We start from the raw sequence: 24,740 nt of genomic DNA, 5'->3' as shown, positions 1-24,740 counted from the left end.
GCGCCCCTTGAGGTGAAAAACATGGAAGTAACCAGCTGGATTGATAATGAAGCCATTTGATCAATCATCCAGAGAGAGAAAAAAAATCTTTCTTTTTCAGTGGTACCACACTGGAAAAGGACTGAGTTATGCAATTGAGTTTCTAAACTAGAATTGCACAGAGGAACATATTGCAGTCTGTGTTTTCCCTGAGCGTGTAGCTTGCATAATAAGATACCTTGCTGTAATGTTGCCTGCGGCACTACATTCAGATGCAGAACTCGTCCCTTGACCACTGTCTGCTCTTTCAAGGAGTCCAGTATTGCTGCATAATCTGTAATAGCTGGGGGGGGGGGGGTGGAGAGAAGGAGACAGCTGTCAGTCAAGCACTCCTCCCTGTGACATTTTGAATGATCATTGCCTCAGAAGGTTCCTGTTTAACTTCCTTGTCCTGGGTTCCATTGTTTTCTCCCCCAGCATGCTGCCATGAGTGGTGGAACTTTCTCTAAAAATAATGGAAGATGGTCTGTGCTTGTTAGTTACATAGCGTCAAAGTAGGCCAAGCTCGACCATGCCAACCAGATCATTTATCCAAGGTCTGTAGACTCCGTGAATGAAGTAAAAACAACGCTGGAGAAACTCAGCAGGTCCAACAGTGTCCTTTATATAGCAAAGATAAAGATAGAGAACCAACGCTTCGGCCTTGAGCCCTTCATCAAGGAATGCCTCCATTTAGCTCATATCTTTGTATATGGCTGACTCAATCTCCTGGAACCCCTCCCCCATGACCTGGCCATAAAGGTCGACCTCCCTGCCCCCTTCCATGGAGTTGGGCCAGCTGAAATCTAGTGTGTATTAAAGCCTCTCATTCCTCATTCAGCCTTTGGAGTCGGTGATAGGTGCGGATCAATGAGGTCATGGACAGACGTGCGAGCATGCCACCTAACAATTAAAGTTAGGCTGAGGTCTTCTACTATTCTACCAAGACCATCAGTAAATTGGAGGAACAACACTTGATTTCCTGCCTTGGCACCATCCAGCTGGATGGCATTAACATCGACTTCTCCAGTTTCTACTATCCCACTCCCCATTCTCCTTCCCTTTCCCTCAGCCTTCTTTCCACCAGCTCTCCACCCCCTTTCCTCTCCATTCACAGAGCCATTTCCCCCCCCCCTCCTCCTGTGTGCCCTCCCTTATCCACTTATCACTTTGGGACTGTGCTCCTTCCCCCACCCCTCCTACACTGTTCCAGCACCAGAAATCCAGGTTCGAATCCAGAGCTGTCCGTAAGGAGTTTGTACGTGTCTGCATGGGTTTCCTTCCACCCTTCGAAAACATACAGGGGTTGTGGGTCAATTGGGATATTTTGGCGGGCACAGGCTCACAGGCTGTATGTCTACATTTTAAACTTAAATTGAATCCCTCCACATCATTCTTATACAGCGACTGTTTGCACGCCTTTTTAAACTTCCTCTGGAAGCTCATTCCATAAATCGATAGTGTAAATAGTCGTGGGATTTTTCCCAGGGTGGCAAGATAGAAACTGAAGGGTGTAGATTTAAGGTAAGCCGGGAAAGATTTAACAGGGACCCGAGGTGAACAAGTTGCCAGAGGAAGTGGTAGATAGGGGACAATGACAATTGTTAAAGACATTTGGACGGATGCATGGATAGGAAAGGTGATCCTCAACCTTCCCCCCCCCCCCCTCTCTCATGTACCACCTGAAGTAATCCCTTACTAACCACAGAACACCTCTGCCATCGGATGCCTTGCTGTAAAACATTCTAACTCCATGACTTCACGTGAGCAATGCTCCTGTCACCTTCTCAACCTTTATCTTTCCACTCAGATACCACCTGAAATAACCCTTCGCTAATCACAGAGCACCTCTGGCATCCTATGCCAGAGGTGCTCTGTAGTTCATGAGGTGGTATGTGAGTGGGAAAGGGTGGAGAACCAGTGTGTTCCTTACACTTTTACACTACATGTTATTGAGGGCTGTTTTATTTTTACCCTTGTACTCCAGAGGTCGTTTGAGATAATGTTTTATTTTCTGCCCAGGGACAATAAATAGTGGCTGAATGCCCCTTTAAAGACATGTACAATGAACTCCTACGGATACATTGACATCATTTCCTCCTGCCGGCCTATTTAAAAGCACCATCCCTTTAAGAGCCCCCAAGACTGGTTCAGTTCTCCACATCGGGGACGGGAGAACCATCTCCATTCCCATTGCTTTTTCCCTTTCCTCCCGCAAATTCATCCCATCACTTCCCCACCCCCCTTCAAGCTTGTGTTTGACCATCTTCATTGGATAACGCGTGAACCCACCCCGGCTCCTTAACTCTAAACCCCGCACGTCAGGGAGAAGCAACTCAAGATGATTGTCAAGGGTTTTCTGCTCTGGGTTCTCTGTTACCAGGGTAAGATTCTCCCCCCACCCCCAACACCCCCCCCCCTTCCACTCCCACCCAAAATCGACCCAATGTATGTTTTCACACGTTTGGAAGGTGTTATTCTTGCTGGTTGAATGGCGCCGCTTTTATTTAATCGTATTTTGCAGCTTGCGTGTTATTTAATTTGGGAAAGTTGTGATTTATGTTGGAGTGGCGAGATGGGTTAGTTCATGTTGGGGTCCAGAACACATGAAATGCAAACGGGAGCCAGGCGATCACGAATTTACTTTTCAAATCCACTGGTCGCGGGCTCCGAGATTCAGTACCATGGACAGATCCGCCGTGCGCTCGGATCTCCCTCTCCCTCCCTCTTTCTGACCTTCTCACTGCCTATCCCTTCGCTCCTGTCTCCTTGACTCGTTCTTTCTCCCTATTACCCCCCTTTCTCTCTGTTTCTCTGTTTTTTCTCTCTCTCTCTCCTCCCTTTTCCTCCGTCTATCTCTCTCTCTCTCCTCCCTCTGCTCACTTTCCCTTTCTCCCTCTCCCTGCCACTCTTCTCCTCCTCTCTTACCCTCTCTCTTTCTCCCACTGCCTCTCTTCATGCTCTTGATTTCCTTTAATTTCGTTTGTACTTCTCCAATCTCTGATTCCTTGCTGCCCCTCTCATTCTTCCCCCCTCTGTCTCTCTTGGCATTTCTATGTGTCCCTGACATCCTCCTTGCTTCCCTCTTCTCCCCGTCCATCTGCCGCACTCTCCACCTGCCCTGTCTGCTCACCGCCCTCCTTTCTCTGAAATGTAAATTTATCCTCTTCTATTGGACACTATCTGTCCCTCCTATTCTCTCTCATCTGTCTTTCCATCTGTTTTTTTTTCTCTCTCTCCCCCCCCCCCATGCTTATAACCCTCTCTACCCCCTTTCTCTGTGCGTGTGGGTGGGTCTGTGTGGGTGTGCACCTTTAATACTCTCTACCCCCTTTCCTGTCTCTCTCTCTGTGCCTATAACACTCTCTCTCCCCCTCCCCCTCTCTATATCCCCCCTTTCTGCCTCCCTCTATTTTCTATCTCTTCTTCTCAATATGGCTCTAATTCTCGGACCTTCGATTTACTTCTCGTCCTTTCATCTCATTTCTCTGCACCTTCTCCCTTTCTGCACATCTCTCCCTCCCTCTGCTTTCCTGTCTCACTCTGCCTTTCACCTTGTCTTTCTCCTTTGTCTCCTATTTACCCCATTCTCTAACTCTTCCCCTGTGACACTCCCTTTGCCTCAACCTCTCTCTATTCCTTTTATCAATTGGACAAATTCCATATGTGGCCATGAGTGCAGCTCCACCTACCTGCCTGTTCCCCATAACCCTTAAATCCCCTATTGTTCAAAAGTCTAATTGCATTAAATGAGGTGGCCTCCAATGCTTCATTGGGCTATGAATTCCACAGGGGTACCAACATCTGCAATATCCTGTCTCCAGTTAATAGCAACATACCTTAAAGCCCCAGAAACCCTCTACATCTACCACATGCTGGCTCTGAAATCCAGAACATTTACCCGTGGATTTCAAACTGCCCCCCCTAAACTCACCTTCCGATGGTGATGAAAAGGTTGAGAATCACTGCTCTAGATCAATTGTTACTGAAATATTTTGCTTGAGAAAAATTGTCATTGGCCCATTTCCTTTGGAGATCTGAAACCATGCACATAACGAGTCAATGAGGTACAATTAAAACAGTGGTTTCATACTTTTTCTTTCCACTCACATCCCACCTTAAGTAATCGCTTACTAATCAGAGCACCTATGACACAGGGATTGCTTAAGGTGGAATGCTTGTTTAGGTGGGCAGCGCACTAGACAGACCCTCGAGGTGCCTCAGCCTCATCTGAAAGGCAGCACCCCCCCCCTCCATCGTGCTGTACTCCTTCAGACACGGCTCCAGAGAACCGGGTTCAATCCTGACCTCTAGAGCAGTCTGGCGTGGGAGTTGGCACGCTGTCCTTGTAACGGGGTGCTCCTGCATCCCAAAGATGTGCGAGTTGGAGGGTTAATTGGCCAACGTAAGGTGCCTCATTTGTGTCAGTGAGGGGGGTGGGATGTGAATTGAGAAGGAGAGGGGAAAGCAAAATGAGATCAGTGTTAATGGTCTGCATGGACTCAATGGGCCAAAGGGCCTGTTTCCATTTTGCATGGCTCTGCATAATTCCATAATTGTTCCATAGCAGTTCCATAACTGCTCTGGGGTTCCTGGGGTGCAATTTGAATCGCTGGCCACCACCCAGGAGAGACTGAGCTACCTATTAAACCTGAGGGAATTGGGTTAAAGGATGGAAACAAGTTTTTCAGGTTGTGTTCATGAAATGAATGATAAATGAAGAATCAAGGGTCTATGGGAAGAACTCAGTGAGTAAGGCAGCATCTGTGGAAATAATCAATCAGGTCGAGACCCTGCATCAGGGGCTCAAATACAGAGCCCTCCATAATGTTTAGGATAAATACACTTTCCCCCCCCCCCCCCCCCCTTTATTTGCTCCTGTGCTCCACAGTTTTAAATATGTAATTCCACAATTCACATACGTACATCCTTTAAGGTTGCCGTGCATGTTAATAGGACAGTTAAGATAGTCTATGGGATGCTGGGTTTCATTAGTCAAGGGATTGAGTTCAAGAGTCGCGTTGCAACTGTACAAATCTCTGGTGAGACCACACTTAGAATATTATGTTCAATTCTGATCGCCTCATTACAGGAAGGGTGTGGAAGCTATGGAGAGGGGGCAGATCTACCAGGATGTTGCCTGGATTGGGAAACAAGTCTTATGGGGCAAGGTTAGCAGAGGTAGGACTTTGGAGTGTAGAAGGCTGAGAGGTGACGTAATAGAGGTCTACAAGATTCTGAGAGGCATAGATAGGGTGGACAGCCAGCACCTGTTTGCCAGGGCAGGAGCAGCAAACACCAAGGGGCAAGGGTACAAAGTGAAGGGAGGGAAGTTTAGGCGAGACATCAGGGGTAAGTTTTTTTTACACATAGAGTTATTGGATGCCTGAAAGCCTTGCCGGGGTGGTGGTGGAGGCTGAAACATTGGAGGCATTTAAGAGACTCTTGGACAGACACATGGACAAAGAAAAATAGAGGGTTATGGGGTAGGGCGAGTTTAGTCCATTTCTTTTTTGGTAGGAATATATGTGTCAGCACAAAATTGAGGGCTGAAGGGCCTGTACTGTGCTGAATTGTTCTATGTAATGAAAGTGCAAATTCCAGATTTTATTCAAGGTTATTTGCATACACTTTGGTTCGACCATGTAGATATTACAGCACCTTTTTTTTTTACACATAAGCCCCTCATTTCAGGGAACCAGAATATTTGGCACATTTGGCTTCACAAAAAGGCATTTGTGTATAACGTGGGTAGGTTTAATTGCTCCATCGGTGCAGGTATAAGAGAGCTAGGCCTGCTTCGAAGCTTTTGATCAATTTTGGAGCCATTTTTCAACATGAGGACCAGAGTTGTGACCAAAAAAAGGCAAAGAAACCATAAAGAGGCTGAAAAACAAGAATAAAACGGTAGCAGGATTCACTCAATCCATAGAATTGCCAATATCAAGAGTTTGGAGAAAGAGCTCAGTCATCACAAAGGGGCTGGTAGGCCAAGGAAGGCCTCCACTGCTGGTGACAGAAGAGTTCTCAAAACGTGTCTGACAGATCAGAAACAGCCTGGTGTTGGAGGTGTCAACTCTCAGCACGAACAAATTCCAGAGGGTTGTTAACTTGGCCTGCGACATCGCGGGAACTGGACTTCACTCCATCAAGGACACCTACAAGAGGCGGTGTCTTTAAAAAAAGCAGCCTTTACCCTCACCACCCAGGCCGTGCTCATTTCACTCGGCTACTATCGGGGGATAAAGGTCCAGGAGCCTGAAGACAAGCACCCAGCGGCACAAGGACAGCTTCTTCTCCTCTGCCATCGAATTCTTGAATGATCAATGGACCACGGACACTGCCTTACTTTTCACGCACTGTTATTTTAATAGTAATGTTGTAAGATGGTTATAATATGAATGTTTGTGCTATGTCGCTGCCGCAAAACACCAAATTTCATGACTCGTTCAAGACAATAAATCCAGATTCTATCACCTTACATCTTACTTTCCTTTCTCTGTTGCAGTGATCTGTTACCCATTGTCATCCGAGATGCTGAAGGAAGATGATAAGGTAAATTAGTCTCTGTCCTTGGCTTGACTTGTCATTTTGTAACGATGGGTCGATACACCAACTTCTTGTTACACTACATACCACATTGTTATATTGTTAAAGTCGACCCAGGCTGTAATAAAATAAACAACAGAATCAAAGAATGTATGCTCACTTCTTTATTGTAGAGGTAGGTGCCGCTTAATGTCCATTCGAGCAATGTCCGACTGCATATATGTCTGTGGTCCCATAATTATTCAGTTACTGCGAGGAAGTCCGCAGCAATTTGGAAAAAGCGATCGCGAGCTGTAGGAAATTAAATCCACACTGATCTGCCTGCCCCGCTCTCTCCCTACATCCTAGCAGGAGTGAGAAAGAGAAAACAATGTAACTCATTCCCTGCAAAGAACCTCACTCAGAGTACACAGTATCCTTGCACAACTTATTTCGTCATTCAGGCAGATGCCTACGTGCAGTTTTACACATTTTTCATGAATTGGCAATCTAATGTCTTTTGCTACTCCTGTAACTCGCGCTTTCTGTGAAGTACCATCCACTATCCTTCCCATCAATGTTCTGAGATGCCTTATCTCTTGCTTCATTCTCCCATCCCCATCCCATTCTGGTCATACCACGCTCTGCAGCTGTGCACTGCTTAATCTACAAAAGCATGAATTATTGTTAGCCTACTTACTGCAGCAGAAGCCCCAAAAACGCTTCACAATATGATAATGGAAAAGGGTGATCGGTGGAACAGCCTTGATCAAAGTGTAAGATCAGGGCAAACTCGTTATTAAGGTAGGTGACCTCAAAAATGGGCAAAGAGGATTTTTTTTTTCATGATGTCTGCAAGTAGGAGAGAGAGAGGTGGAGAACTTTAGGGAACCGATTCCAGGGCTGAAGGTTATTGATGTTGACTTTAGGGAACCGATTCCAGGGCTGAAGGTTATTGATGTTGACTTTAGGGAACCGATTTCAGGGCTGAAGGTTATTGATGTTGGAGGCATTATGAGCTAGAAGGGTGAAGAGATGCACAGAGTGTTGGGTTAAGAGCTTGAGCTTCGAGAACAAGGGTGAGGGCTTTGACTGAAAATGCTATCAATTTCCTATAGAAAATCAAGGCCTTGCAGATGCTGAAAATCTGAGATAAAAACAGGAAATGCTGGAAACACTCAGCAGATCTGCAGGGAGGGGAACTGACAGACCTGAAACATGACTTTACTTTCCACTAATTTCTTCATAATTTGTTCTCAGGATGCGTAAGTGCCTGGCCACTAGCTCAGCCCTGGTGCTGTGTTAGCCTGGGGTGGCCCAGTGGGAGTTAGTGAACCAAACTGACGTTTACAACAAAACTGGATGACCGTGTGTGATGGCGAGAACAAGTTCGGAGGGTTCAAGAAGCAACAAGTCCTGGACACGGTTTATTAACAAACAGTAGCTTTTATTTACACGTGGAAGGAATTTGCAACAGGGATACACACATAGAAAGCAATGACACAAAATCACGAACATTGGTTAATCATCGCACCTCCCCACAAATAGCTGACGACCGTACTCCCTGATATATTGCTGATCATCGCACCTCCCAAATGTGAATCCGTGGTTAAACAAACTGTACCCACCACCCCCCTCTACAACAAGTAGGCACGACACACTAGTTGGGAAAAGGAACACAAGTCTAGTTACAGTTTACAAGTGAGACACAGCATCCTGTCCGGGTGAATGCCACAATAGCCTGCCCCTGGCACCCTTGATTGGTATACACCTCACAACATGCTCGCATCCTGGATTGGACTCTTCACAATCGGGGTTCCAGCATCGCCCTCAGCCTGGAGTGGAGCTCAGGGGCCGCCCCAAGGGGAAAAGGGATGGAGGTGGTCCGCGTGGTGGGTAGGGTGGGAGGGATGGGAGCTCAGATGGGTCCAATCGTGATGCAGCCTCACTTGTGGCTTGATCCAACCTTGATTGTCCGGTGAGGTGACTTCTGACCTGTTTCCCGTCGGAGAGATCAGGTGAGTCTCCTCATAACACCACGACTGTGTCTAAATAATCCATTTGGACATTCAAGTTTCATTGAATTAAAGGAAGGGATTTGAACTTATCTTTCGGGACCGCTGCTGCTCTTCTAGGAACTTGATCTTTGCACCCGAGGCTCAGACTTGGAACTAACACTGTTTGTCATCATTACGGTTAGCGGCTCAGTTAATGTAGTGGTTGGTGTAACGCTGTTAGGACCGGGGTTCGAATCCCACGCTGTCTGTAAGGAATCTGTACGTCTTCCCCGTGTCTGCGCGGGTTTTCTCCAGGGGCTCCGGCTCTCCTGGTGTCGGGTTTCTTTTCTTTAAAGCCTCTTGAAATGGCCCCTTGGGGGACAGCGTGGGATTGATTTTGTCAGCTAGGTTCACGACACAAACATACATGCAGAGCTTTGGGTCAGAGGTCAATCCATAGGACCATAAGAGCGGCAGAGAGGATTGAAGGGCTCTTCCTCCATCGACGTGATCAACCGGGTCATTTCCTGAAGAGGGCAGGACCCAGAGCCAGGACCACCAGGCTGAGAAGCACCTTCTTCCCACAGGCAGTGAGAATGCTGAATGACCAAAGGAACTGCTCACACTCACCTTCTGAGACTCTACTATTTATTAAACAATATTTATTTATATATATATATATATATATACATCCTGCATATGTATCATTTGTACGTGTGTTTACGCTGTTATGCACCAAGGACCGGAAAATGCCATTTTGTCGGGCTATATTTGTACAATCAGGTTACAATAAATGAACTTGAACTTGATATTGGTTAAAACTGAATTGGAGCTAGGTTTGAAGGGCTGAATGGACGGTCACCCAATGCGTCTGTGTACCTTTGTCTCCCTCTGCAGGTTACCAGGTGTATTGTTGAAGTGATCTCCGATATTCTCTCCAAACCCAACCCACTGCCTGTCAGCGAGGAGTGCAGCAAGATTCTCAAAGAAGGTCAACCTCTTGCTCTCTCCGAGCCTTTCTGCCTCTCTCTTCCCTCCCCTTCTCTCTCTCTCTCTCTCTCTCTCTCTCTCTCTCTCTCTCTCTCTCTCTCTCTCTCTCTCTCACATTTTCTCTTTCCATCTTTACAATGTATCTAAAAGGGAAATTAGGTACGAGTTTAAGACAACCAGAACCAAAGTCAATTTGACTATTTAATTACAGATACATTTATTGAGAAATTGGTTGGTGGGGGGGGAAGAATTATATAAATCAAGACAAAGATGGGAAAAAGATTTAAGTCTCCAAATTCAAGTAGAAGTCTGGTCAAGATTGTGCCAAGAGAGTGCAACAAATACAATTAATGTTTGATATCAAATGGTACAGTATAATTTTCTACATCAGTTGAATTATTACTCCATATAAATTAAAAGGATTAAACTCTGATAAATGTTTTAGATGTAACAAGGAAGTAGGAGCTTTCTAAACTCAGTTTGGTCCTGTGTTAAAGTGGAAACATTTTGGAAAGAATTATTAAGACAAATTATGAAGATAAAAATACTACAGGGTCCGAGAATATTTCGACTTGGCGATATTATATGAAGATGTGAAAGTCGGATAAATAGCACGAAAAAATACTTAATATAGCAATAGTTTTTTTAAAAATGTGGAAAACAGAGAAATGTTATAATGATGGACAGATGGAGCATTGAAATACAGAACCGTCCACCATTAGAAAAAAATACTTGTAGTTTAAGGAATCAGATTGGGAATTTTTATAAGAGTTGGGAACCATATATGGAATTTGTTAATAAGAACTTACTCCTCTCAATCAACAATCAGGAGATAAAATAGTTCTATCAAGAGGATATGATTAGTGATTAATATATAGTCTAGGGGCTTCCTTTCTTTTTCCCTCTTCCTCTTTGGGGAAGGGGATTTTGGGGGGGAAAATATATATTTTTTAATCATCTTGTACTGAATGATGTTGTATTATCTATACATAATTGAATAATTATTTGGTATTGATACAAGTGATATATAAAATTTTCCAATAAAAGATAGATCTTTTAATATTCTTTTTTGTTTAGATATACAGCACGGTAACAGGTCCTTCTGGCCCACGAGCCCATGCCACCCAATTACACCCAATTAACCTACCATATATTTTGAACGGTGGGAGGAAACCACATAGACATGAGGAGAATGTACAAACTTCTTAAGGACAGCACCAGATTCGGACTCGGGTTGCCGATGCTGTAACAGCGTTTTGCTTTTTGACCTTCTCTATTTTATATCTTGATAATATAGCAGGCCATTTGTCCCATCTAGTCAATTCTGGCACTCAGAGCATCCAAATCTTCCTCTCACTTCTCTGTAACCCATGCCCCCCCCCCGCCACTTTCCTATCATCTTCCCACCCACCTACACACTAGAGACACTCTGCACATGCCTCTCGGCTGTGTGGAAGGAGAGGGGAGCCCACACAGTCACAGAGAGAATGTGCAAACTCCTCATAGACAGCATTGGAGGTGAGGACCAAACGCAGGTGACTGCAGGTAGCAGCTCCATTACCCCATGGTCTCCCTGATACCATCTGTCTACATTTTCTCTCTTTAACAGCGTACCCATATCACTGGCCTTCTCTCTCTTCCTCTAATCCACCTCAGGCTCTTTCTGGGTTCAGTCTCTTCAACCCCCTGTTTTCCTTCTGATCCACTTTTATCTTTAGTTTGCATTAAATGCCCTGGATTTAAAAGTCCACCTGATCCTTCCGGGTCTTGCAGATTTAAGACTGTGCTAACCTTCATCTTCTCTTGTAGATGAGAGAGTTCTGGCTATGGTGTATCATCAGAACCTTCTGAAGGAGCTGGAAGAACTCACACATCACGGTACGGTAACAGTGTCGATCTAGGGTATTTTTGGAACAAAATAGTTTTGGGGTGTAAATACCTGGCAACAATATAATTTGTCGGCTCCCCACTGCTTTCTTTATTCCCTTTTCTCCCTCTCGCTCTCTCTATTTGTCTATCTCTCCCACTCTCTCATTCTCTAATTTCCCTTTCCCCTCTCTAGCTTTCCCTTCATCCCCCAGCCCTTCTTGATGTCCCTTCACTCTCTCTCTCTTTCCCACTCTTTCACTCTCTCTCTCCTCCCCCCTTCCCTTTCTCCCAATAAATTCCCAGCACAGAAGATCTAATTGCCAGGGAGAAGTGATCAGTTGTCACTTCCTTTGCTCAGATCCCTCCCAACCCCCTCGGGGGGGGGGGGGTTTCCCAGTACGAGCACTTCCCTGAAAAGGACAGGCCATTTAAACAAAGTTTTAGGGGACGTTTCTTGTAGCAGTCCCCCGCCACCCAATGTATATTGTGCAGTATCATCTAAGACTCTGCTAGGGGTGGTGGGGGTGGGGGGGGTTCCCCAGAGGTGATAGAACAGAAGAGAGGTGGAGAGTTAGGTAGAGGGAGAGGAAGTGGGGGAGGGGGGTTATTTCTGGAATAGGTCAGGGACAGACGGAATCAGATAGAGCTGGGGGGGTGGGGGGGATGACCTAAAATGAAAGAAATTTTATGCCATTGGGTTTAAGGGCGTTCACTTCACCGAACACCCAAGCTCTGCGAGTGGGTCCACTCTTGAGTGTCCTGTCGCGAGACATTTTTTCTTTTCAAAACCTATTTCTTGAGCATCAAAGCAACTTTGTTCACATTATACGGATGCACATTGCGCCCCTTTACAGAAAAATCAACACAGCCATACTTGAATGTTCATATACACACTCAGAGCCCCCAATACCTGACACCTTTATGGAAAAAATGTTGCCGAGGACCCTCTTAATGTGTATTTGAACTTTCAGTCATTTCAACTCCCTCAACCTACAACAATGTGTCTGTTTTGGCCTCATCCATTGTCAGTGTTAGGCCCAACGTAAATAATGCATCACGTTTCTCCTGGGGTTATTGAAAATGAGAAACTCGCACCGGTGGGTGTAAGTAAAATAGTAAAAACACAACACTGGAGAAACTCAGCAGGTTAAACGGCATAAATGTAACCAATGTTTCGGGCTTGAGCCCTTCCTCAAGGTACGAGCAAAATGTAGGCAGGCGCCTGATAAAAATGTTTTGGGGGGGGTGGAGGGACAGGGTCCCACAGGCAGGAGGTCATATGTCGATAAGGGAGGGAGGGCACACCAGCAAACAGGGGGAGGGCAGATGGGTGTGTGAATAGAGAAGGAAGGGCTTGGAGAGCTGAAGGAAGACCGAGGATTGGGGAGAGAGAGGGAAAACCGGGAGTGGGGTAGCAGAAACTGGAGAAATCGATGTTGATGCCATCTGGCTGGAGAGTCCCGAGATGGGAAATCAAGGGCTGTTCCTCCAATTTAGAGGTAGTCTTGGTTTGGCAGAGCTTGAAGTCATGGACAGACGTGACGGCATGGGAGTGGGAGACAAAATTGAAATGGTTGGCCACTGTCACTGGTGTGGACAGACTGAAGGTGCTCAGTGAAGCGATCTCCCAGTCTGCATCCAGTCTCTCCAATGTAGAGACGGACACTGGATGCGGCAGATAATTCCCGAGGATACAGAACTGAAATAAGTCACTTGGAAGGACTGTTAGGGGTTCCGAATTGCAGGAGGTGGTGTGGGTGCGTGTGGCACCTCCTGCAGCCACAGGGGAAGGTGCCAGGGTGGGGCTAGGGGGGGTGGTGCGATTGATGGGTTTAAGGCAGCCTTTGAATATCCTCTTACTCTTGAGAACCAGTCATTTGAAATAGAAATTGGAAATCGAGGAAATGCAGATGGGCTGGGGAGTGGTGCCTGGATAGCACACACAACAGAGCTTTTCACTGTATCTCATTGCATGTGGAAATAAACTGAACTCCGGTTCTAAACCCTACCTCTCCTTGGGTGAAAACTATTTTCTCATCAACTATCTCGTAGCCTCTTCATAAATGGAGACCCCTTCTGCCTCCTCTATCTCAACCACCCCCCTCTCCCCACATCAGTTTGTTCTCTCATTAAACCTCGCCTCATCAAATAACCTTGAATCATCCAATCCTCATGGGTGGCTATATCCTGTTCGATTTTAACCTTCTGTGTTTCCTGTGCACAGGGGAAAATTCAGCCAAGCCGAAACTGCTTAAAAGTGACATAAAGTGGAACTACCCAATGGCAGAAAGCAGAGAATGGAATGAAGATGATAATTTGGAGAGGAGGCCTGTGTCATTCAAGAAGGAGGAAATCAATGAACAAATGAACAACCAAGGAAGGCTCCATGCGAAGAAGAATATCACTTCAAACGGAGAAGAAGACCTGAAGGGTTACGAGAAAAGCAAAGAGGTGAGCACGGAGGGACAACACAAAGGCAAAGGTGAAGATGACACCAAGGTCATAATGCATGCAAGCAAGGATGGAGACAAAGGAAGTTCTGAGAAGAGACACGGTGAGTCTTCAGAAGAAGAGGATCAGCGTTCTGATGAGCTTGGGCAGGAACAACATGACCTCCTCAAGATCAATGAACTGATCGAGAAGATTGCCAAACAGGAACTGGAGAGCAGAGAAGACCAGCAAGGAGAGAGGAAGAAACATCGTAGTGAAGAAGAAGGTGATGTCAGCAAGAGGTACGAGAATGGGCAGGAAAGTGTGAAGAAGCGAGTTGAAGAGAATGCCAGCGATGAAGAAACTAATCAGTTTGAAACAGAGCAGAAAGGACTGAAGATCTTGGAGGCTCAAACCCACCTGCAAGGGTCTGCCGACAAGCACTCCCTCGAGCAAGAGCAGCGTGAGGGAAAGGGGCACAGTCATTTTCGGATGGATTTGAAGAGGAGGCGTGAGGATCTCATTGATTACCAGTGGAAGAGGCTCCATGGCCTGGAGAATGGCAAAGATGATGATGAGGAAGAAGGGGAAGGAATGAAACGGAAACGTAAGGTCAGTGAGTGGCTTTGCAGTGTTTTTGAGGGGAGCGGATTGCCTGGTCTAAATTGTTCCTGCACTCTGCAGTGCAAGGAAGTCAGGAACCCCATTATGGCCACAATCTCTGCCCACACTCTCTTGCTTTTGACGTGAGCCCATTTAGCACCTTTCCTGTCCCCCGTTCCCCCACCCCACCACCCAAGCCTGCCCCTTCATTCAACACAACTGTGTTCTCAACCTTTTGTTTCCCACTCACATTGGTGTTTTGTGGTTAGTAAAGGATTACTTCAGGTGGTGTGTGAGTGGGGAAACATTGGTCTAAATAATCGACTTTCCTCACATGGGGTTCTTGCCCAAAGTTCTAAAAGACTTGTATATCTTCTCCGAAGCCACAGTTAATCACTCTTTCGATCAAGACATATTAAGCCATATGAGCACAAGATTCCATAAACAGCGAAGAGCCAATGTCCAAGATCACGTGTTAGTGATAATGTATCAACAGTGGAGGCCATTAAGTCTATGAAATCCATTACTATAGAGGCCAGGTGATTGGGGATATTTAATTCAGAGGTAGTTAGGTTCTCGATTCAAAAGGGAATCAAGGTTAAAAGTAAAAGAGGTTCCGTTATTGTCACATAACAATACATTTAGAATGCAACATACATGAGATTCTTTGACTTTTGTCCACCATAAGGTGGACAGAGAGTTGCCAGCCCCCCTCACAGAAACCTACAGCACCTGGTGTTCCCAGACGGTCTCCCCTCCGTACTGACCAGGCCTGAGCCTGTCTAACATCAGGGGTATTCAGGCTAAGGGAGAAGGCAGGGGAATTAGTGGGGGGGGGTTTGAAAAGGATAGTAAATCTGCCATGAAGGAATGGTGGAGTGGGTCGACTGGCCTAATTCTGCTCCTATGTTGCATGGCTCCCCTTTGTTCCTCCGGGACAAAGGCTCGGGGAACGGGCGGCACTCCCTCACGCCTGCCTTCACCCAGATTTTAGCCCTCGGATTTCTCGAGTGGTGTTTGAACCTCCAAACCTTTCGAGTCCGAAGCCCCAGGACCTTTGGACTGTGGGTGAGATGCAAAGTGTGGTGCTTTCAAGCCCAGCAGAACTTGTGTCCAGCTGCAGAGTTTTCAAATAAATTGAGCCAAACCTCAGTGATTACAGGTACAATGGAAGCCTCCTTCCTCGGTCCAATTGCCCTGGAGTTCTTCTGACAAGTTAGGGAAAAGTGGGGGAGGTTTGCTTTTCCCTTGCTGACCCATGATTTGAACTAACAGGAAATGTCATGTGATATGATGTGGAAATAAATTGCCATACACACAAGTAGACTTTGCTTGCTGCAATCACACAACTGCACAATATACATCAGAATCAGGTTCACGGTCATGAACATGTCACAAAAACTGTTGTTTTGCGGCAGGGTTATTTTGCAGAAATTGCTATAAATTACATGCCCTGTTTAAAAAATAAATAAATTAATGCAAAAAGAGGAGAAAGTGAGGCAGGGTCTGTGGTTCATTGTCCGTTCAGAGATCCGATGGCGGAGGGGAAGAAACTGTGCTGGTATCGCTGGGTGCTTGTCTTCAGACTCCTGCGCCTCCTTCCCGATGAAGGGGGCGTGGCCTGGGTGGTGGGGGTCTTTGAGGATAGAGGCTGCTTTCTTGAGATACCGCCTCATGTAGTTCTCCTAAATGGAGTGAAGGCAGCTGTCCCTGATGACGCTGGCCGAGTTCACAACCCTTTGCAGCCTTTTATTGTCCTGTGCATTTGCACCTCTGTACCAAACAGTGATGCAACCAGTTAGAATATTCCCATATAACCATATAACAATTACAGTGAGGAAGCAGGCCATCTCAGCCCCTCTAGTCTGCACCGATTTAAGTGAACTCCTCTAGTCCCACCTACTCGCTCTCTGTCCATAACCCTCCAATCCCTTCACATCCATGCACTCATCCAACCTTCTATTAAATGACAAAATTGACCCTGCTGCAACCACCTCTTCCGGAAGGTCATTCCACTCAGCCACCACTCTCATGTTACTTCTAAACTTTTGCCCCCTAACCCTCCACCCTCATTCCAATCTCCCCCTACCCTCAAGGGGAAGAGCCTATTCACATCTACTCTGTTTATCCCCCTCATAATCTAAAATACCTCTATCAAATCCCCCCCCCACCCACCTTCCATGCTCTGCAGAGATTTGCAAGAATCTTTGGTGATGTACCACATCTCCATAAGCTCCTACCGAAATCTAGCCTTCTTCATGATTGCACCGGCCCCAGGATAGATCTTCAGAGATGTTGGTGCCCAGGAATTTGAAGTTCCTTACCCTCTCCACCACTGAGCCCTCCTGAAGTCCACGAGCAGATTCTTGGTTTTGCTAACACTGAGTGCAAGGTTGTTGTTGTTCAGCTGACCTATCTCCCTCCTGGACGCTTCCTCACTGCCGTCTGTGATCCTGCCTGATGACACCATGGTGCCCTTGGCAAATTTGTAGATTTATTACAAAACAATCGTTTATTACAATAGTTTCAGTTAAATGACCACAATATACCATGAGACATAAATTTAAAAGGATACTTAAATAAATATTCACAGTTGAAGTTAGCTGAAAAGTGGTCCTGAAACAGTTTATGGTCCAGGTAAGGGTTCGACGGGGAGATTTAAGAGCCCAATAGCTGTTGGAAAGGATCTGTTCTTGAAACCAGAGGTGCCAGTCTCTCCAAAGGGAGAAGAGGTTGTGACCAGGGTGTTGGGGGGGTGGGGGTGGGGTCCTTTGTGAATTTGGCTGCCTTTTTTTTGTTGAAAACTTTATTTAAAGACTTTAATCAAAAAATACAATTAAACATAACAAAGAAAAGTGAAGAACAGATTTGAAGCTGCTCAGTAGATTGATGGAAGTGGAACCAACCCCCGAGTTGGGCGAAGGTGGAAATGGCTTGTATATCCGAAGTTGAGGTACGCCAGTTCATATTTAAGTGGAATGTGGATTTATTGCGGGAAGGTGATATGCCGGTATTAAAACATTTGTCAAGGGTATGGGTTTAAAGAAATAGGGTTTTAGGATCAAAGGGTAAAGTATCAATTCAAACCCTGTTATATCATAATCGGCTTATTTCTTTTTCAATGTTCAACAACCATTTAAAGAGATGAAATTCTCAGGGCATAAAGATAGTTTCGAAGAGGGCCAGTTTCTTTCTTTTAATCATTTGAGGGAGAAATTCGATGTATCTGTAAATTCTTTATTTGTATACTACCAACTCAGAGCTTTGATAAAAGATAATTATGGTAAAGAGATGAATTTACCCATGTTGATGAAATTTGAGTCTTTGATTTCTTCTGTACCTTAGAAAGGCTACATTTCGGGTATGTACCAACTGTTACAAGATGCGATGGATAAACCGGACTGGGAGAAATCTAGGCTTAAATGGGAAAGTGATTTAACCTAAATTTTTCCAGAAGATAATTGGGAGGTTATGTGTTCTGATAGTGTAACTAAAGTGACAAATGTACGATATGGAATGGTTAATTATAAATTTTTTGCATCAGTTATATTTGACTCCAGAGAAATTGAACTCAGCACACTCTTCTTTGAAGTGGTGCCCGTGGGATCTTCAGGGCCAATTTTGGGGTTGCCATACAAGTGTTTGGATAGTCAGGGACTTCAGGGATAGTGTGGTTGGTCCCAACACTCAGGAGAAGAGAAATCTCCAGAGGGTTGTTAACTCGGCACCAGACTTCACTCCATCGAGGACATCGACATGAGGCGGTGTCTTAAGAAAGCAGCCTCTATCCTCAAAGACCCCCACCACCCAGGCCATGCCCTCTTCACTCTGCTACCATCAGGAAAAAGGTACAGGAGCCTGAAGATGAGCACCAGCAGCAGAAGGACAGCTTCTTCCCCTCCGCCACAAGGTTGGCGCCAAGGGTGGATATCTACGGGCATTGCCCCCCCTCCCCAAACAAGGTGCTGTGCCTCCCCCCCATTACTGTCGCAGCCATCCCTGGCCATATGACCCACCCCCCATTCCTTCCCGCAACACTAGCACCTAGGTTGGCGTACACTAGCGACTCTCCACCTGCCCCCAGCCGCGTTAATAGTGTGCGTCAAGCTTAAGTAGCGTCTAGTGATGCTTGGTGCAATAAGCAGAGCGTCGTCATCTCCTACGTCAGAGGGGCAGATGTCATTAACAACAGGTGGCTCCTGACTAGCACTCTACCTGCACCCCCCACCCCCGTCGACAGGTAGGTCCCGGCGAGCACTCCCCCGCACCCCCTCCCTTAGAAAGGCAAGTCCCAGCGAGCAGCCTTTGTGTTTTTTTTCGTGCAATATTTTAACTTTGTTTTGCAAGGTGGTTTAATATAAATATTTCCCCCGTGACACTGCCACAAAACAATGAATTTCATGACACAATAAATTCTGATTCTGATGTGGTGTTTAACGAATCTTACACAGTTTTTAGAAGAGGTTACCAGGAGAAGTGACAAAGGAAAGACTGTGGATGTTGTCTATGTGGACTTTAGTAAGGCCTTTGACAAGGTCCCCCATGGGACGTTAGTCAGGAAGGTTCAGATGCTCGGTATTCGTGGTGAGGTAGAAAATAAGATTAGACATTAGCTTTACAGGGAGAACTCAGAGAGCAGTAGTGGATCATTGCCTCTTTAACTGGAGGTCTGGGTCTAGTGGTGGACCTCAGAGATCGGTGTTGGGTCCATTGTTGTTTGTCATCGATATCAATGATCTGGATGATAATGTGGTAAATTGGATCAGTAAGTTTGCAAATGACTAAGATTAGAGGGGTAGTGGATGGCGATTAGAGGGGTAGTGGACAGTAATTAAAGGGGTAGTGGATGGCATGGAAGGCTTTCAAAAGGCACTTTTAAGCTACAGCACCTGGGTCGCCCTCCTGGGAACGAGGTACGATTACTGGGGCAAAGGTGCATCCAGCACCTTTTAAGCTTCGGGGGGGAATCGACCCATTAAATCGCCAACCCGGCAATTTAAGGGGATCCCCGTCCTGCAATGACGCGGTAAGTTACACGCACTCGGGAAATATCGGTAAGTTTATCCCGCCCCCTCTGGTCGTCAGTCCCCTCCCCTCCCCACCATCAATCACCACCCCCACCAGTCAGTCACCTTCCCTCATCAATCAACATCCACTCTGTCAATCGCACCTTCCCCCACCACCCCACACACCATCACCCCACTGCCGCAAATGTTGAGCTGTCACAACCGGAGTGGCGTTCGCAGTAGCGGCAGTTCGTGCCCCCCCCACCTGCGGCAGCAACCCCTCTCCCTCCCCCCCCGCAGTAGTAACCTCTCCCCCCCAAAGCAGGAACCTCACCCCCCCCATTGTGCCCCCCCCTCTGTCCCCCTCGCGGCAGTGACCTTCCTCCCTCCCACCCCAGGCCCCATGGCAGCAACCCCTCTCTTCCCCACCGACAGCATCGACAGCAGCAGGCACTTCACCCAGGTGTTTCCCTATGTTCAAGACGCCGGTGGACGTGTCCTGGTTAAGTTTAACTGGGTTCCCTGACTATCTCTGAGGTATTTCAGGGACCCGGTTGGATTAGGACCATGCTGACTGGGTCAGACCCTTTCAAGCTATCACGTGAGTGGGGAGCTAACGGGAAAAATTTCCCGGTTAACCCCATTTTAAACAGCAGCTTGAAAGGGTCTAAAGATTGCAGAGGGGACCGGACCAGCTAGACTGCAAAATGGCAGATGGAATTTAATGCAGACAAATGTGACGAGTTGCACTTTCAAAGGACAAACTAAGGTAGGACATACACGGTATATGGTAGGGGACTCAGGAGTGCGGTAGAGTAGAGAGACTTTGGAAAAAAGATGGATAATTCCCTGAACATGGAGTCACAGGTAGGCAGGGTTGTAGAGAGGGCTTTTGGCATCTTGGCCTTCATAAATAAAAGTATTGAGTACAGGAGTTGGGATGTTATGGTAAAGTTGTACAGGACATTGATGAGGCCAAATTTGGAGTATTGTGTGCAGTTTGGTCAACTAACTAAGGAAAGACATCAATAAGATAGAAGATGTTCCCTGGACTTCAGGAATTGAGTTACAGTGAAAGGTTAAACAGGTTAGGACTTTATTCCCTGGAGCGTAGAAGAATGAGGGGAGATTTGATAGAGGCATTTAAAATTATGAGCAGAGTAAAGGAAAGCAGACTCTTTCCACGGAGGATAGGTTCGATTAAAAATGAGAGGACAAGCTTTAAGAGTGAAAAAGGGGAACAGTTTAGGGGAAACAGTGGGGGAACTTCTTCCCGTAGTGTGCAACAAGTTGCCAGCTGAATGCAAGCTCGATTTTGACATTGAAGAAAAATTTGGACAAGTCCATGGATGGGAGGGATATGGCCCGGGTCCAGGTCAGTGGGACCAGGCAGAATAATAATTCAGCCCAGACTAGAAGGGCCGTTTTCTGGGCTGCCGCATTCTAAACTACGTTTTCCTTCCCCGCTGCAGGAGCACGAGTTGAGGAACCTTATGGAGATTGAGGAAGAGCTGAAGGAGGTGGCAGAGAAACTGAAAGACATTCGGCAGGGTTGAGGCGTGATCCCTGGCTTGGATCTCATGACATTGACCACCCTGTGTTTAAGCCTATCATCTATTTCCCTGGCTCTGTACTGTTAATGTCTTTCTCAAGCTTTATGAAAGATAGACAGGGTGTAGTGATGCATGGTATACGATTCAATCTTCATTGTCCTTTTGGCAATTGGCAACGTCACCCCATCAATGAAAGGTCTGGATTTAGAAAATAAAATTTCGTCACGAGCACTGTTCCCACCCCAGCGATCCAGGTTTGAATCCCGGGCTGTCTGTAACAGGTTTGTCCACTCCCCCACCTCTGGATGGGTTTCCTCTGACCCTTCAAAATATACAGGGGTTTGTAGGTCATAATTCCATGAACATGGCGTCACAGTTAGTCATAAAGAGAGCTTTTGGCACATTGGCCATCAAAAGTTTTGAGTATAGAAGTTATTATATGTTCTGATAAAGCTGCTGTATCAGACGTTAAAGAGGCCAAATTTGGAGTTTTAGTCACCTAACTATAGGAAAGATCGGGTGGCATGGGCTTGTGGGCTGAGAGGGCCTGTTACTCAACTTAATGTCTAAATTTAAATCTAAAAATAATTAAAATGTTGCACGGGTGTATTTAAGGGAGAGATTAATTAACCAGGTAATGGGGAGAAGGCTGGGCCGTGGGTCTGATTAGGGAAATGATTGAATGGCAGGGCATACTTGATGGGCTGAATAGCCTACGTCTGGTCCTCTGTCTCTCCTATGGTGCTGCTCTGGAGGGCAGCCTAGTTGTCGTTATCTACCTGATGACACATCTCAGAATCCCGGGCCAAAAACTGACCAGCCGGGTGAGGCAGAGTTTCACACACACACACACCTCGGGCAACCTCACCTCCTGCAGATGGTTCACTTGGTATGACCTCCTCTGCGCTGGGAGATCACGTGTGGATTGCCTGACCACTTCACTGAGTACCTTCGCTGCGTCCATGGGGCCAATTCCAACACAGACACATATATCCATAGCCAGTGTGAGGCCAAATTTAAACTCTAGGAACATCACATCATATCTCTCCTGGGCAGCTTTAAATCTAATGGCATGAACAGAGAGTTTTCCCATTTTCGGTATGCCCAATCTCTCTCTTACCTGCTCCCATAGAACACTACAGCACAGAAAACAGGCTATTCGGCCCCTCTAGTAACAACACATCATATCTCTCCTGGGCAGCTTTAAATCTAATGGCATGAACAGGGAGTTTTCCCATTTTCCCAACTTCTGAAGACCCGGCAGCATCCTGGTAAATCTTCTCTGCCCTCTTTCATTCTTCCTGTAGTTAAGTGTCCAGAATTGTACACAATATTTCCCATTTAGTCAGAGAAAGAGAAGCAAGAGAGAGTGCCCCCCCCCCCCCCGCCCGAGTCACTGAGTGTCTGTGGATTCACCTCCAGCGCTCTCACAGCCTCTACAGCACATAGAGTCCAGTTCAGTTCAAATCATCAGCGTCCTGAGCTCCAGATCCAGACCTCTGACATGGGGAGGAAGCCACCAGCCCCCTCCCCTCGGGAGCCATTCTTGCCCTCACCACCCTCTCGAATCCCAACACCTGGTCCTCATGAGCCAGTCTCCAGCAGCCGCAGCAAGTCCTTTGACCCCCCCAAGACACCACCAGCCCGCAGGTCGCCGACAGCTTGCCGCCGGTGTGCGTCCATCAGCCTCGGAGCCCAGCGCTGGTCTGCCACCATGGTCACCATCCTTAGGGTCATCTCCTCTGCTGCTGGTTCTCAATGGGAAGCCCTGCACCAGTATGCTGATCTCCCAGAGTTCTGCAAGCCCCTCGGGGCTGCTGCCATCTTGAGCCCACACCCCACGGTCACGGGATCCTCATGCCTCCCCTTTTATTGCTCACTCTCTCTCCTCCTCACTTTAGTCTGGATGAGGGATCCCGCCCTGAGACATTACCTGGCCATCTCACTCCGTGGTCGCTGCCTGACTGGCTGAGCCCCTCTCTTGCTCCACATCTCAGAAGGGTTCCCAAATAAGGAGTGAACAATGCACTCAGACTGAGTCACACGCAGCGGGTAACTTTTTCACTCAGCAAGTGGTGGCAGAATGGAATTACCTTCCGAATGAGATAGTTGTGTCAGGGTCCCTTCTGTCATTGAAGATAAGGTTGGATGTGTACATGGAGGTGATGGGGTTATTGGCGAAGAGCGGGAGGTTTGAGCTAGTGGAGATGTTCTAGTGAACTGGTGCGGACTCAAAAGGCCGACATGGCCTGTTTCCGCTCCATAAATGGTTATATGGAAGTTGCTTCATCCTGCAACTTCCCTCTTGCGGTCTGCTCTTACATAGGGGATTACAGGTTCTTCCCCAGCTGGCCCTTGGGGGAAGTGGCCAAGTTCATGGGTGCGTATGCTCCCTCCATACTGCAGAAAGAGGGTGCCTCGGGCTTTGGATCCAGTGGCCGTAGTTTCCTGCTGCGTTGTCACAACATGGTCAGGGTGACATGGTTAGTGCAATGCTGTAACAGCGGGGTTTGAGTCCAGCGCTGTCTGTAATGAGTTTGTACGTTCTCCCCGTGGGTTTCCTCCAGATGCTGTGGTTTCTTCCTTCAAAATGTACAGAAGTTGCGTTAATTTGGGCGGTACAGGCTTGTGGGCCAGAAATGCCTGTCACTTTGCTGGATGTCTAAATTTAACCCTTTGGACTCTGGCCATTTTTAACCTTTCATTCTATATACTCCGGATGGGATCCGTGGGTGAACTATTGTACAAATGTCAGTACGAACCAACTGGTGGTTGGGTATAAAACCAGTCCCGGAAAATGGGGACACGGAGTATATGCGCTCAACACAGTTGGCCTAGCTGTTAGTGCAACGCCTTTATAGCGCCAGCGATCGGGACCGGCCCGGGTTTGAATCCCGCGCTGTTTGTACATTCATCCCGTGTCCATGAGCTCCAGTTTCCTCTCACTGTTCAAAAACATACCGGGGGTGTAGGTAAATGGGGTGTAAATTGGGCGGCATGGACTCGTGGGCTGTAATGACCTGTTACCATGTGTATGTCTAAATTAAAATTAAAACATTAAAAATTGTTGGTAGATCCTGGAAACCAGGACACGGAGTCTAAAGAATTGAGCATTAACATTTTGAGAGAATTGATCCTCTAATTACACAATGTCAGGCGTGTCCATTAGCATCTCAGGAACGACAAAGGAAATGGATTCAAATGTCCGAGCGTGGCCTGTACTGGCAGCTCCACTGTGAAGCTATGCTCTGGGGAATCTCCAATAAGGGGTGGGGGCTAATGGAGACGTGCTCCAAAAGGGGCAGGCGCTGAGTCGGTCCACCCCTTGGCCTCTCTGTTCTTCCAGTGCACAATCTTGACCTTCTCGGTGCCCCACCTTCTATCGCAAGTGGTAATGCACCAGAACCGTTGGGGAAGCCACGGCGATGAGCTATCACATAATTGGGCAGACCCAAGAGGTTTATAATGAGGCTCAGAAATCCTTATCCCCGCAGTTCTCATTGAGTGAGTGACATTGCCAGACGTAAACTGTTATATTAATATGCTCTTTTCTGTAAAATCATCTCTTGTTATTATTAAACCCTCATGTCTTTTTTGAACATTCTCCGTTGGTTGCCATGGTAGTTGAAGCATTGTGTATTCCCAAAGGTGCCTGAGGTGATCATTCACAGTCAACAGCACAGTTTGGTCCACCATTGATCTGTATTAATCACTAATACCTGTCAGACAATAAACCTTGTTCTGGA

General features: G+C 46.7%; 2 protein-coding genes across 9 annotated transcripts in view; one reads left to right on the top strand and one right to left on the bottom strand.

Annotated features, from left to right (window-relative positions):
- The window catches only part of LOC138748251 (uncharacterized), a 25,446-nt gene extending 7,195 nt beyond the window's left edge, over nt 1-18,251 (bottom strand). For 2 of the 7 annotated variants that reach the window (XM_069908090.1, XM_069908089.1), the window contains exons 1-6: nt 17,737-18,251; nt 16,760-16,911; nt 15,584-16,208; nt 6,728-6,911; nt 3,953-4,055; nt 218-322 (exon numbers count right to left, since the gene is read on the bottom strand). The gene's annotated coding sequence lies outside the window, so the exon portion shown is untranslated. Of the gene's footprint in view, nt 1-217; nt 323-3,952; nt 4,056-6,500; nt 6,678-6,727; nt 6,912-11,324; nt 11,431-15,583; nt 16,209-16,675; nt 16,912-17,736 lie in introns of those variants that run through there. The other 5 variants (XM_069908091.1, XM_069908092.1, XM_069908093.1 and 2 more) reach the window with 5 other exon arrangements.
- Nucleotides 2,141-24,740, top strand: LOC138748250 (chromogranin-A-like). 2 transcript variants are annotated; one of them, XM_069908087.1, is made up of 6 exons: nt 2,141-2,402; nt 6,527-6,573; nt 9,441-9,534; nt 11,343-11,411; nt 13,627-14,444; nt 20,914-24,740. In XM_069908087.1, exons 1-6 carry the CDS (start codon nt 2,360-2,362, stop codon nt 20,995-20,997), a joined length of 1,155 nt encoding a protein of 384 aa, XP_069764188.1. In that variant the 5' UTR covers nt 2,141-2,359; the 3' UTR covers nt 20,998-24,740. The 2 variants fall into 2 exon arrangements, with proteins under 2 accessions (XP_069764188.1, XP_069764189.1); XM_069908088.1 differs by lacking the exons at nt 2,141-2,402; nt 6,527-6,573 and adding an exon at nt 7,107-7,350.

Source organism: Narcine bancroftii, chromosome 13 (assembly GCF_036971445.1).
Source record: "Narcine bancroftii isolate sNarBan1 chromosome 13, sNarBan1.hap1, whole genome shotgun sequence".
NCBI lineage: Eukaryota > Metazoa > Chordata > Chondrichthyes > Torpediniformes > Narcinidae > Narcine > Narcine bancroftii.
Note: the sequence above shows the minus strand (reverse complement) of the source record. Positions and strands in the feature narration are given on the sequence as shown.